At 39.6% G+C, this 14,657-nt stretch overlaps 1 protein-coding gene across 1 annotated transcript; it reads left to right on the top strand.

Annotated features, from left to right (window-relative positions):
- Positions 1-82: 82 nt before the first annotated feature.
- Positions 83-1,017, top strand: LOC127218727 (olfactory receptor 10-like). The gene is given in 2 exon segments (XM_051179721.1): positions 83-245; positions 248-1,017. Coding segments are annotated over 2 exon segments (933 nt in total).
- The last annotated feature ends 13,640 nt before the right edge of the window (positions 1,018-14,657 follow it).

Genomic DNA, 14,657 nt, shown 5'->3' with positions numbered 1-14,657 from the left:
CTCTGTGGGTTCAAGTGACTTCAAAATGTTCCCTATGATAGCAAGCATTTAATTGTCTTCTATTTTGTGAGGGTGAAGGGCTATGGGCAGCTTCAATACCACTTTGGAAGGTGGCTTCATTTTGATGGGCTTTTCAGATTGGCCTCAGTTGGAACATGTCTTTTTTATCTTTATTTCAATTTTCTACTTCCTTACCATCTTTGGCAACTCCACCATCATCACAGTCTCACAAATGGATTGTCGACTACAAAGCCAATGTACTTCTTCCTCAATAACCTCTCTTTCCTGGACCTCTGCTACACCACCAGCACTGTGCCTCAACTTCTTGTCAATATTTCTGGAAATGACAAGACCATAAGCTATGCTGGGTGTATGACCCAGTTCTTCACAGTGCTCTTGCTGGGTGGAACTGAGTGTGTGCTCCTTGTGGTGATGGCTTTTGACCGTTATACTGCTGTGTGCCGTCCACTACACTACACTAGCATTATGCACCCCTTTCTCTGCCAGGCATTGGCCATCTCCTCCTGGGTGGGAGGTCTTGTGAACTCCCTGACTCAGACCGTCCTCATCATGACCATACCTCTCTGTGGCCGTCACCTGAACCACTTCTTCTGTGATATGCTTGCTCTCCTGAAGCTGGCTTGTGAGGACACAGAGATGATAGAAGACAACCTGTTTGTGGCTGGAGCCATGATTTTGGTCTGTCCTGTAGCACTAATTCTAGGGACATATGTACATATTACTCATGCAGTGATGAAGATCAAGTCAATGGCTGGGCGCAGGAAGGCTCTGGGGACATGTGGGTCCCACCTCATGGTGGTTTTCCTTTTTTATGGCTCAGCCATGTATACTTATCTCCAACCTGTCCAGGAGTATTCTGAGAGTGAAGGGAAGTTTGTTGCCCTCTTTTATACTATAGTTACTCCTATGTTGAACCCTCTGATTTATACCCTGAGAAATAAGGATGTGAAGGGGGCTCTATGCAAGGTACTAGGGAGAGGCACAGACACATGGTAGGAAGGGAACAGAAGTTAACACAAATATTGTCTAATATTTCTCCCCATTTTGCCTTTCAGGATCATTAGTCACTAGAACATACTCCTCAGAGGGCATCATAACTGCCCTCCTTACTTATCTGGATCAGAATTAGTGAACTAAGAGATTTTCTAGTTTTAGTGTCCAGAACCTCATGTATCAGGGATTAAGGACAAATTTGTGTCACAACTTTCCAAGGGCATGAATTTGGAAGAGAGGCGGAGTGATTCTCCTGTAGAGAATGGGCATGGACTCTAGGCAGAATTGAGACTGAAAGAAGTCTAAGCTCAGAATAAAAATCATCCCTAAATCAATATTCACAACATGGATAGATAGAAGACATTGTTCCAAAGGTAGAGGCCAGGAGTTCATACATCTCTCATGAGCAATTATGGCCTTAGCTATGACCTCTCATATCTTCAGACCCATTTCTTCTTTATTTCCCCCCCTTTTTTTTTTTTTTTTTTTTTTTTTTTTTTTTTTTTTGGTCTTTGGCTTTTTATATTCCAATCCCAGTTTCCCCACCCTCCTCTCCTCCTGCTCTCCCCTCATCCCCCCATCTCACCTCCCATATGCCCCTCAGAGAGGGTAAAGCCTTCCCTAGGATGTCAACTAAGCCTGTCGCATCACCTTGTTGAGGCAGAACCAAGGCACACCCCCATGTCTAGGCTGAGCATGGAATTTCTCCATAGAGAATGGGCTCCACAAAGTCAGTTTATGCATTAGAGTTAGGTCCTGGTCCCACTTCCAGTGGCTTCATACTGCCCGAACCACACTATTGTCACCTGGATTCGGGAGTCCTAGTTCAGTCCTATGCTAGTTCCCCAGTGGACAGTGCAGTCAGTGATCTCTTACTAGCTCTGGCCAGGTGATTCTGTGGGTTTCCCCATTGTGGTCTTGACTCCTTTATTCATATTATCGCTCCTCTCTCACTTTGATTATACTTCAGGAGGTCAGAGCACAATGGTTAGTTATTGATCTCCACATCTGCTTCTATCTGTTTCTGGAAGAAGGATCTAGCTTCTCTGGGGTTGTAGATTGTAAGCTAGTTATGCTTTGATTTATTTCTAGTTTTCACTTATGAGTGAATACATATTATATTTGTCTGTCGGATCTGGGTTACCTCACTAAGGATGTTTTGGTTTGGTTTTTGGTTTTTGGTTTTGTTTTTGTTTTCTAGTTCTGTCCATTCACTTGAAATTTTAGGATGTCTTTGTTTCTTATCTCTGAGAAGTACTCCATTATTTAAATATACCACATTTTCTTTATCCATTCTTTGGTTGAAGGGCATCTAGGTTGTTTCTAAGTTCTGGCTATTATGAATAATTTCCTTATGCTGTGAGTGTGCCTCCTTTGGGTGGTATTGCAGGGTCTTGTGGTAGATTGATTCCTAGTTTTCTGAGAAATCACCATACTGATTTCCACAGTGGCTATACAAGTTTGCACCCCCACCAGCAATGAAGAAGTGTTCTTCTTACTCCACAACCTATCCAACATAAGCTGTCATCAGTGTTTTTGATCTTAGCCATTCTGATTGGTATAAGATGGTATCTCAGAGTTGTTTTGATTTGCATTTCTCTGATGGCTAAGGATGCTGAGTATTTCCTTAAGTATCTTTTAGATTTGATATTCTTCTGTTGAAAATTCTGTTTAGGTCTGTTTTCGTTTTTTTTTTTTTTAATTGGATAATTTGTAGTTTGGTGTATAGTTTAAGTTCTTTGTATATTTTGGAGATCATCCCTCTAACAGATATGGGGTTGGTGAAGATCTTTTCCCATCCTGTAGGCTGCCATTTTGTCTTGTCAACCATGTCCTGTGCTTTACAGGAGCCTCTCAGTTTCAGGAGGTCCCATTTATTAATTATTGCTCTCAGTGTCTGTGCCATTGTGTTAGATTCAGGAAGTGGTCTCCTGTACCAATGTGTTCAAGGGTACATCCCAGTATGGATAGATTTATGTTGAGGTCTTTCATCCACTTAGACTTGAGTTTTGAGTATGGCAATAGATATGAATCTATTGGCATTCTTCTACAAATCAACACTCAGTTACACCATCACCATTTGTTGAAGATGCTTTCTTTTTTCCATTTTATATTTTTAGCTTCTTTGTAAAAAAAATCAGTTGTTCATAGGTGTGTGGGCTACTATCAGGGTCTTCCATTTGATTCCACTCGTCCACTTGTCTGTTTTTATGCCAATACCAAGCTGTTTTCATTACTATAGCTCTATATTAGAGCTTGAAGTTGGGGATGGTGATGCCTCTAGACATTCCTTTATTGTACAGGGTTGTTTTGGCTGTCATAGGTTGTTTTGTTTTTTATATGAAGTTGAGTGTTGTTCTTTCCAGGTCTGTGAAGAATTGTGCTGAGATTTTGATGGGTAATGCATTGAAACTGTAGATCGTTTTTGGTAGGATTGTCATTTTTACTATGTTAATCCTATCTATCCATGTGCATGGGAGATCTTTCCATTTTCTGATATTTTCTTCAGTTTCATTCTTCAAATACTTAAAGTTCTTGCCATACAGGACTTTCACTTGTTTGGTTAGAGTTGCCACAGATATTTTATGTTGTTTGTTGCTATTGAGAAGGTGATGTTTCTCTGATTTCTTTCTCAGCCTGTTTGTCATCTGAATATAGGAGGGCTACTAACTTTTTTGCATTATTCTTGTATCCTGCTACATTACTGAAGGTGTTTATGAGCTGTAGAAGTTCCCTGGGTCATTTATGTATACTATCATATCATCCCCAAATAACAAGAGTTTGACTTCTTCCTTTCCAATTGATCCCCTTGATCGTCTTTTGTTGTCTTATTGCTCCAGCTAGAACTTCAAGTACTATATTGAATAGATATGGAGGGAGTGGACAATCTTGTCTTGTTCCTGATTTTTGAGGAATAGTTGGGAGTTTCTCTCCATTTAGTTTGATGTTGGTTGTTGTCTTGCTGTATATTGCCTTTATTATGTTTAAGAATGTTCTTTGTATCCTTGGTATCTCCAAGACCTTTATCATGAAGTGGTATTGGATTTTGTTGAAGCCTAATCAGCATCTAATGAGATTATCATGTAGGGTTTTTTTTTTCAGTTTGTTCATATGATGGATTACATTGATGGGTTTTTGAATGTTGAACCATCCCTGGATCTCTGAGATGAAGCCTACTTGATCATGGTAGATGTTTCTGATGTGTTCTTGGATTTAGTTTGCCAGTATTTTATTGAGCATTTTTGCATCAATGTTAATAAAGGAGATTGGTGTGTAATTCTCTTTCTTATTTGTGTCTTTGTATGATTTGGATATCTGGGTAACTGTAGCCTCATAAAATGAGTTTGACAATGCTCTTTCTGTTTTTAGTGTGTGGAGCAATTTGAGGAGTATTTGTTTTTGTTGTTGGTGGTGGCATCCTGTGTACATTTCCCTTCTTTGAGCTTTTTGCTGTGAGATCATCTATTGCCTGTATTTTTGTGAATGTGGTTGACTTCCTTGAGTTGGAGTTTTCCTTTTAGTACTTTCTGTAGGGCTGGGTTTATGGTTAGGTATTATTTAAATATGGTTTTGTCACGGAATATCTTGTTTTTTGGTTCTATGGTGATTGAAAGTTTTATTTGGTATATTAGTATGGGCTGGCATCTGTGGTCTCTTAGTGTCTACATAATGCCTGTCTAGGACCTTCTGGCTCTCATTGTTCTATTGAGAAGTAAAGTGTTATTCTGACGAGTCTGCCTTTGTATGTCACTTGGCCCTTTTCCTTTGTAGCTCTTAAAATTCTTTCTTTACTCTGTATATTTTGTGTTTTGATTATTACATGGTGAGAGAACTTTCTTGGAGGGTCCTGTCTATTTGGTGGTCTCTAGGTGTTTTGTATCTTCATAGGCATTTCCTTCTTTGGGTTGGGAAAGTTTTCCATGATTTTGTTGAATATAGGTTCTGTGCCTTTGAGTTGGACTTCTCCTTCTTCTATCCCTATTCTTCTTTGGTTTGGTCTTTTCATGGTGTCACGGATTTCCTGGATATTTTGTGTTAAGAATCCATTGGATTTAATGTTTTCTTTGACCAATTAATCTATTTCCTCTACCGTATCTTCAACACCTGAGATTCTCTCTTTCATCTCTTGTATTCTGTTGTTTACACTTGAATTTGTGGTTCCTGATCATTTACTCAATTTTTCCATTTCCAGAATTTTGGGTTGCCTTTATTGTCTCTTATTTCAATTTTCAAGTCTTGGAATTAACTGATTGGGTTTTTTTTTCTTGGTTTTCTTGGCTTTCTTTACGGGATTTATTGAGTTCTCTCAATTTTTTGTTTGTCTTTTCCTCCATTTCTTTAAAGGAATTTTTTATTTCCTCTGTAAGGGTCTCAAACATTCTTATAAAGTTATTTTTAAGGTTGTTCCTTCTGTTTCATCTGCATTGGGATGTTTAGGTCTTGTTGTTATAGCACCACTAATTTCTGGTGGTGCTGTTTTGCTCTTTGTGGTGTTGAGTGTACTCTAACATTGTTGTATACCCATCTGTTCCTCTACTCATTGTAGGTAAAGCCTGTGCTTCAAAGGATCCCTCTTCCTCCAATTGATGTAGTTATGAGCTGTAACTCTGGTGATTGCTCCTCCAGGTGTAAACAGGTTCAAGGCTCAGTTGTCTGCTCCAGGAGGTGCAGGTGGAGTCGCATCTGGTGACTGCTCCTCCGGTGGAGGTAGAGCAACAGTTCTGGTAATCATTTCTTTAGGTAAATGTGGGACTGAGGTTCTGGTAGTCACTGTAGCAGCAGAATATCTCTTACCAAGAAATGTCAGTGGATGGTGACTGGGAATGTGTTATGATAGCTTATGAAAGTCTCTGTTGGAAGCCACTGCTGTGGTCTTCCCTGGTGGTCTTTCGGCCTCAAACACCACTCCCAAGGTGAATGGGGCCTCTTTCTGACATTTCCAGTGGTTGGGGTCTCTCTCTGACCTTCAGGTCCATTTCTAATACCCTGCCTGCACTCCTAGTATATGTGTGGCAATTAGGGCAACATGAACAGGAATACATCATGGGATATATCAAATTTCCAGATATGATCTGCTTCAACAGCATGGAAAAAAAGACAAAATCATGAATGATTCACTAGTTAAAAAAAATGGTGTTAACCAAAAAGACAAACATGGTAAGTACTCACTCATATATGGATTTTAGACATAGAGCAAAGGATTACCAGCCTAAATCCACCATCAGAGAAGCTAGGGAACAAAGAGGACCCTAAGAGAGACATACATGGTCCACCGAAGAAGGGAAAAGAGACAAGATCTCCTGAGCAAATTGGGAGCATGCAGGGAGGGGAGGAGGAGTTAGGAGAAAGAGAAGGGGAGAAGAGGAGGGGAGAGGAGGGCATGAGAGAGCAGGAAGATTGAGTCAGGGAAAGAATAGAGGAGAGTAAGAAAAGAGATACCATAATAGAGGGAGCCATTGTAGGTTTAAAGAGAAATCTGGCACTAGGAAATGTCCAGAGATCTACAAGGACGACCCCTAACAATCTAAGCAATACTGGAGAGGCTACCTTCCCTGATAATGAGATTGATGACTACCTTATATGCCATCCTAGAGTCTTCATCCAGTAGCTGATGGAATCAGAAGCAGACACTCACAGCTAAACACTGAGCAGAACTACTGGAATCCAGTTGCAGAGAGGGAGGAGCAATGAGCAAAGAGGTAGAGACCAAGCTGGAGAAACCCACACAAACTGCTGACATGAACAAGGGGGAAGCTCATGGATCCCAGACTGATAGCTTGGAAACCAGCATAGGACCGACCCAGACCCCTTGAATGTGTGTGCCAGTTAGAAGGCCTGGACAGTCTATGGGGCCTCTGGTAGTGGGTCAGTATTTATCCCTAGTATACAAAGGGACTTTGGAAGCCCATTCCACATAGACACCTGGGGGAGGACCTAGACCCTACTCCAAATGATAGGACAGACTTTGAAGATCCCCAATGGAAGGCCTCACCCTCCCTTGGGAGCAGAAAGGGGATGTAATGGGGGGGATTGAAAGGGGCAGGGGAGGAAGGGAGGGAGAGGTAACTGGGATCGACATGTAAAATAAAAAAATAATAATAATAAAGTAAAATTAAAAAAAAAAGAATGGTGTTAGCATGCTATTGCCTGAAGTAAGATTCACAATTAGGTCTCTTTATATGGTACAATATATATTCCACTCAGCTTCCATGTTTATTGCAAAAATGCTTACAATAGCCATCAACCAGGATGCCAATGACAGAATGGATTTTTTTAATGTAATATAGATACACAATGGAATGTTACTGAGTCACAAAAACAAAGAAATCCTGGTGTTTTTCACCAGGACTGAAGACATTATATTAGGTTTTTAAAAGTATATCAGACAATGTTGAAAATTCTATCTTTTCATTCACACATAAAGTTGATTTCATAGAAGAAGCAAGCAGTTGGAGGAGATGGTTCAGAGTTAAAAGAACAGGCTGTTCTTCCATATGACCTAGGTTCAGTTCCCAGCACCTACATTCCAGCTCACAACCATCTGAAATTCCAGTTCCAGGGGATCTGATGCCTTCTTCTTGCCTCCACAGGCACTGCACATACACAATGCACATACATACATACATACATACATACATACATACATACATACATATATGTATGCAAATAGTCATACATATAAAATAAAGTACTTTTCAAAGAAGTGACAAGCAGAAAATTCATCACCAGAGACTTGGAAAAGTAACAATGAGGGACATCGAAGTCAAATAATGTGGAAAGATGTACTAAGGAGTAGTTTCTCATAATTCATAGCCTAGGGGTTTGCTTATGAGCTAAACAATGCATTGTATATTTCAAATCACTAGAAGAGAGGATTTTAAAGATTACAAATGAAAGTGTTTTTATGTCACAAAGGTTTCTGGCTAGCCAGGAGCCAAGCAATACCATAAAAACCTGTCTGCAACAAATCTCACTTAAGAGATTTATTTATTGGTGAGAGACATCAAGTATCAGCTGCCTCTGAATGGGAGGGAGACAACAGTGGGCTGGACAGGGGAAAGGATTTTTATAGGGTTATTGGAGTGTGCCCAGTGAGCTAGTTAAAAAGTATTGCTTGACTACCAAGTTTATTTGGTCATTAACACTGAATCACAGGGGTGGGGATTTCCAAGTCTCAGAACTTGGGGTCAGGAGACCAAGTCAGGGGCAGTGTGTTCTTTCCTTGGCCCTTTCCCCCTACACCAAATACACAGAAACAAAATAATTGAGGAAATGAAAACATAAATTGCCCTGGGTAGGTGATTCACATCGAATGCATGTATTACAATGTTCCCAAAATTGTACAATTATAACACAAAAATTAAAAGTAAAAAAATCATCAAACTACACTTAAAATGTATCTTCCACATAAAAGGAAGGAACATTCATTGAAATATGACCTATGATGTGTGCCCTTTCCTACAGAGACATGAACAGAATGTATATTCACCACAGGTAGGGCACCACCAGCAGATCAATAAAATGATTTCACCTAAGTCTAGGTTAATGAACCAGTGAGTTTCCTGAGGCTGCTTACAGTAGTATGCATCAGGAGTTATTTGCAGGAGCACACATGACTCAAAGGCAGTAGCATCACTGCAAAGCTCGACCATTCATGAGAAGTGACTTATAAAAGCTGCATCCCTGGAGTTCCTTGCACTACTTGTAAGCAGTCACCCATGGGAGAGTTCCCACTCTGCAGCCACCTTTACTGCTCATACAAACCTGGAGGGGACCTTGTGAAACTTGTAACTTTCAGGAACTTCCTGAGTCTCACAAGTTCTATTACTTTCTGGGCTTTTTAGGTATTTTTTACTTCAAAGTTTTATGAGCCTTCTACCACCCTCTAGGAGAGGATGTTTCAAATCAAGTGAAATAACTACACAACATCCTGAAAGTGATATAGGAAAACAATATGGGTTTAAAAGGAAAACACCAAAGAGAGAGGGATGGAGAGACATCCATAGATGTGCATATATGTTACATTCCCATAGCCTCCTTCTATTCTACAGAAATGTATACTGAGTTGTCACTGTAAACCCACTTTATTCATTCACACCCTAATCTAGACCTAGGAGAAGTAACTGGCTAAAACTCAAAGATTAACACCATTGTCCTCTTCTCTCCATGTTGTTTTACATCAATGACACTCTGTTAAAATCAGAAGATGAATAATGGTCTACTAGATAATTAGTGCTGAGCTCCCTTGTATTTGGGTATATAGTGTATAAAGAAGTTCAATTCATGCAAAAACATCTAGTCACCCATAAAGTCTTTGATGATCTTTTATCTACTTACTCTCTACCTAATCTACATGGAACATGCAAAAAAATATTCTTCTAGGCACCTCTTCCTCTACAATCACATAAACAGAAAAACAAGTTTTTAAAGATGTAAATTATGAAGGCTAACATCCAAACAATTACAAAATCCCTTTCAAAACCCAAATAGTATAATGCCAAGGATGAAGTAAATGAAAAAAAGGCAAAGGCAGGAGGTGAACAATAAGACCATGTTCAGTTATGGAAATAAATCAAAGAAATAAATCTCCAAAGAATAGAGGACATGAAGGAACTCATCACAGAAACATCTAGTATAGAAACGCATATATAACATCCTGAAAAACATCCTTTCTACCTCTGAGTGATCAAGAAGCTTAAATCCTTCCTAGAGAATCCACTTTCAGATTCCATTTTCTCATCAAGATATTTTCTTGCTAAGCTACACTCCACATTCCTATAAATCTAGCCAGTTGGTTCCAATTTTATCTTTAGGACAACAGCAACAGACCCTTAAATACAGAGTTAAACCCTCGTGGCTGGGTTTGAGCGTGCTCTCATCTACACTCCAACAATGATGGAGCATTTCTTGTTGGCTGCTTAGAGACACTTTATACATCTATCATGCCTTGATTATATTTCTTTTTCAAGGTTTTAAAGTTTAAACGAGTCTACAGCCAAGAACTAGAATTAAACTAGACTTCTCCACCACCAACGTATAATCTTAGGTATTTTGTTTAAGGGTGGATGACAACTGGAGACTAGAGTGCAGAACCAGGTTTATCAGCCTAGCCTCATTTTTTTCTTTTACAGTAATAAAATATTTGGTATCATAGCTGGGGTTTCTTTTGTTATGATAAACAGCATGACAAGAAGCAAGTCGGGGGGTTTATTTCATCTTATACTCACAGGTAATAACCCAACCCTGGGAAACTCAGGGCAGGGACTCAAGTAAGAATCTGGAGGCAGGAACTGAAGCAGAAGCCATATAGGGAAGGTGCTTACTGGCTTCCTCTCCATGGCTTGCTCAGCCTGATTTCTGATATACCCCAGTACCACCTGTCCAGATGTAGCATCACCCACAAATAAACTGGAACCTCTCAAATCTATCACTAATTGAGAAAATACCCCACAGGCTTATCTACAGGCCAATTTTACAAAGGTTTTTTTTTCTCAACTGTTGTTCCTTCTTTTCAGATGTGCCCTACCCCTCCCCCCCCCAAAAAAAACCCAACTACCACAATCCCACAATCATCCATACTGTCCCCTTGAGCACAAAAAGCTTCTAGTCATGATTATTTTCCTTAGTGTTTGTGACTGACATTTGAATGGAAGTATTCATTTATCTGTGCCTCTCCACCTGTCTCCCATGTGAACTAGACTCCCACAGCAAGGCTCCATGAGGCATTGTGACCAAGGTCAAAGTTTATCTTTGTTATAAGATAGAAACCTGGGAATAATGTCTGACATCTACCAGAGATCAAATGTGGGTCTTTGGAAAGAGTAAGCTGCAGCTGGTGTTCAAGAATATAAATTTGATGCTACAGAAATACATTCCCAAGCACTGCTAAAGACTGAGGCAAGATGATTGCAAGGTCAAGGCTGCTCTGGACCAAAACACATAAAAGAAAGGTTTTAGGCAGCTTTTCTTTAAGCCATGATGGAGGCCCTCAAAAGAAATTTAGAATTTCTTTTCAACAACAACAGCAGCATAAAAGAGGTTTTATTTTCCAAATTATCAAATGTGGAGTTTCTGCTCTCCATCTGGGGAAGTATGATTGGATAATTTAGGAAACCATGGAAGTCTCTGGAGTTAAGTATTTTGTTGTTTAGGCAGGACATGCAGCAGCTACACTGTAGGCCAAGAATCCTGTTGCGTTACATCTTAGGCCAGACATCTTGGATTAGCAAGAGCAGGTGAAAACTCTTCTGACCTTAAGTCAAAATGGAATGCAGTCAATTCTGTGGGTTCCCACACTATCTCCCTGCCTGCCACCTGTGGATCAGGATGTAAAGTTCTTAGCTAGTGCTCCAGCACCATGCCTGTCTGCTTTCCCACCATGATGATCATAGAGTAACTCACTGGAACCATAAGCAAGCCTCCAATTAAATACTTTATTTTCTAAGAGTTGCCTTGGGTGTGGGGGTCTCTTCACAGAAATAGAACTGTAAGACTCCACATAATTAAAACTAAAATCGTTTTTAAGTCCAAGCTCGGGAAATATTCACTGATGAATTCTACAAATACATTCCTCTCATCCTGTTCAAGAATCAACTCTGAATGACCTTAATGTCTAAACCTAATGTGTTTAGACCTAATGAAAGTCTAAAACTGCTAGAAGAAAAAATAGGAAAACATTTCAAGATAGAGGCATAGAAACAGACTTGTGAATAGGGCTCTACTTGCTTGGGAAGTGACACCATTAATTGAAAATAATCTCACGGAGAAAACTGAACCTAAAGAAAGGTTTAGAGACCTACAAGACTGCCTCCAACTAACAATTTGAGCAACCGTGGAAAGTCTACCATAAATGCCCTTCCCGGATAGTGAGATCAACAACTAACTTATCCACCATCATGGAGCCCTCATCTAGTACCAGTTGGAAACAGAAGCAAACACCCATACCTAAACACTGAGTCCAACTAGAATCCAGATGCAAAGAGAGAGGACAAGACCAAGCTGTAGAAACACATAAAGACAGCTGACCTGAACAAGGAGGAGCTAACTGGCCCCCAGACTGATAGCTGGGAATCCAGCATGGGACTGACTCAGACCCCCTGAATATGGGTCTCAGCTAGAAGGACTGAGCAGTCTAAGGGACTTCAGACAGTGGAACCAGGATGTAATCCTGGTGCACAAAAGGACCTTGGGGACACATCCCCCATGGAGGGATACTCCCTTAACCTAGAGACAGGAGAGAAGTCCTAGTCCCTACTTCAAATGACTTGACAGATTTATGTGACCCCCATCTGGATAGCATAGCCCTACATGTGGAATAGGGGTGGGGGGATGGGAGGGGAGGGTGGTCAGGATGCATGTGAGGGGGGAGAGAGGGTAAGAGGGAGGAAGGGATGAAAGGAGGGAGAGGAAACTGGGATCAACATGTAAAAAAAAGAAAAGAAAAGAATCTCACGGAATTAAAAGCTTCTCCACAGCAAGGGAAACAATTGAGTGAAGAACAGCCTAAAGAATGGAAGATGATGAATGCTATCTACATAACAGAATATTAATATCTAGAAAATACAAAGAACTCAGAAAACTAAATAGCAAAAACTCAAACCACTCAGTTAATAAATGGGGCTGATTATGAGCCAATAGTTCTTAAAGATGATGCACAAATACCCAATCAACATATGGGGAAAATTTTTAAATTCACCATCCACCAAAGAAATGCAAACTAAGACTGCATTGGGATTCCATCTCACCTCAATCAATAAGAAAACAAATAAATAACAACCAATGTGAGACTGTAAATGAATCCATCCACTATAGAAATCAATATGACACATCCACAAAAACTAAGAATTGCATGTAAGAGGAAGCAGCAAAAAGCCTATAAGAGCTAATGGACAGGGACGTCTGCTGCAAGATTATAATTTTTGTATATGGCAGAGAAAATACACCTAGGCAATTTCGACAATATGGTCTCCTAAAAAAGTCCTGAAAAATGGCACTACCCATTGGCATGCCGATGTGAATGAGAGAAATCTCACAAGGCCTTATCCCTACACAAAGAGCTAGAGGCTGAAAGTGGGAAAACCAGTGTTCTCCAGGTACAAGCTTCCTGACAGGTGATCCAATCCAGAGTGACCATCTCTAAACATATATACATATAAGAAATGCTAAATGAACTCATCAGGTTGTATTTATAAATTCATATCTAGATATGTATGTGTGTGTGTAATGATAACAATAAAAATGAAAGGCTATGAATTCAAGAAGGAATGGAAGGGATGTGTATGGAGCTGGAGAGAGGAGAGTAGAATTTAGGTGAATACAGTACTCATATGAAATTATGAAAAAAAAACTTAAAACTGTACCCAATTTGGAAACAAATTAAAGATAGATCTATCGTATGGCCCAACTATATCACTCCTGGGTATTTATCCGAAAGACTTCAAGTCAATTTATCATAGAAGTCTGTTCCATCAATGATTATTGCAGCAGTATACACCATAGCTAAGTCATGTTTTCATCAACTAAGAAGTGGATTAAGAAATGCAGTGTATATACAAATCTAATTTGTCAGAAATAAATAAATCAGAGTCATATCCTTGGGGAAGAAATGGGTGCAACTTAAAACATTATGTAAAGCAAAATAAGACGGATTTAGAAATACAAATTCAGCATTTCCTCTATATATAGAATCAAGATTTAAAGTTGCATGATATGTGTGTGTGTGTCGTTTACAAACTAAAACATCATAAGAAAAGTGGAACTATCTTAATTGTGCTGGTTAGTCTCCCTGTCAACTTGACACAAACAAGAGTTACCTGCAAAGGGGGAATCTCATTTGAGAAAATGCCTCTATTATGTTGTCTGAGGACAAGCCTGTGGGGCATTTTCTTTTTATTTATTTATTTATTTATTTATTTATTTATTTATTTAATGATTGACATGGGAGGGACAAGCCTACTGTTAGTGGTTCCACCCCTGGGCTGGTGGTCCCTAAATTCTCTGGATGATAGACTGTAAGCTATAAAATCAAATAACCCTTGCCTCCCCAAGTTGCTTTTGGTCCTGACCTTTATCACAAAAATAGAAAGCAAACTAGGAAATTAATGGAGGAGGTAAATGGATGCATGCAATCAGGAAACAGAAAGTGGTACTAACTGGAGAAAGAAAGTGAAGCAGCTAGGGGTGATTGGGGCTTGAAAGGGGGCAATGGGGAACGATAAAAATAATAGCAACATATAATGTACATATATATGAAGATCTAATGATGAAACTTATCACTTTGCATTCCAATCGTAAAAGTTAATAAATATGAATGAAACTCAAAAGCAAAACAAGGGCAGGAAGATAGGAAGGAAGGAAGTGAACGCATCCTAGTTCAGATAAAGGAGAGGAAATAAATATCAGTTGGCTCAGTGGAACAAATATATGGGCATCGTATTAAAACTCCAGAGAAGGAAGACAGCTATACTTTGGTGCAATGTAGAATTTGGTTTATCTGCCAAAAAGCTAGTGGGGGTCAAAGTAGGAAAGAGAAAGAATCCTGGGTTGTAGAATCACATGACCAAGTCAGGAGCTGTCCTGGGAATACAACATAGGTCATCTAGGTTTGACAGAGCTGGGGGAATAAAGAGTACTTAGAGCTGCAA

This window comes from Phodopus roborovskii, unplaced genomic scaffold (assembly GCF_943737965.1).
Source record: "Phodopus roborovskii unplaced genomic scaffold, PHOROB, whole genome shotgun sequence".
NCBI classification, from domain to species: Eukaryota; Metazoa; Chordata; class Mammalia; order Rodentia; family Cricetidae; genus Phodopus; species Phodopus roborovskii.
Note: the sequence above shows the minus strand (reverse complement) of the source record. Positions and strands in the feature narration are given on the sequence as shown.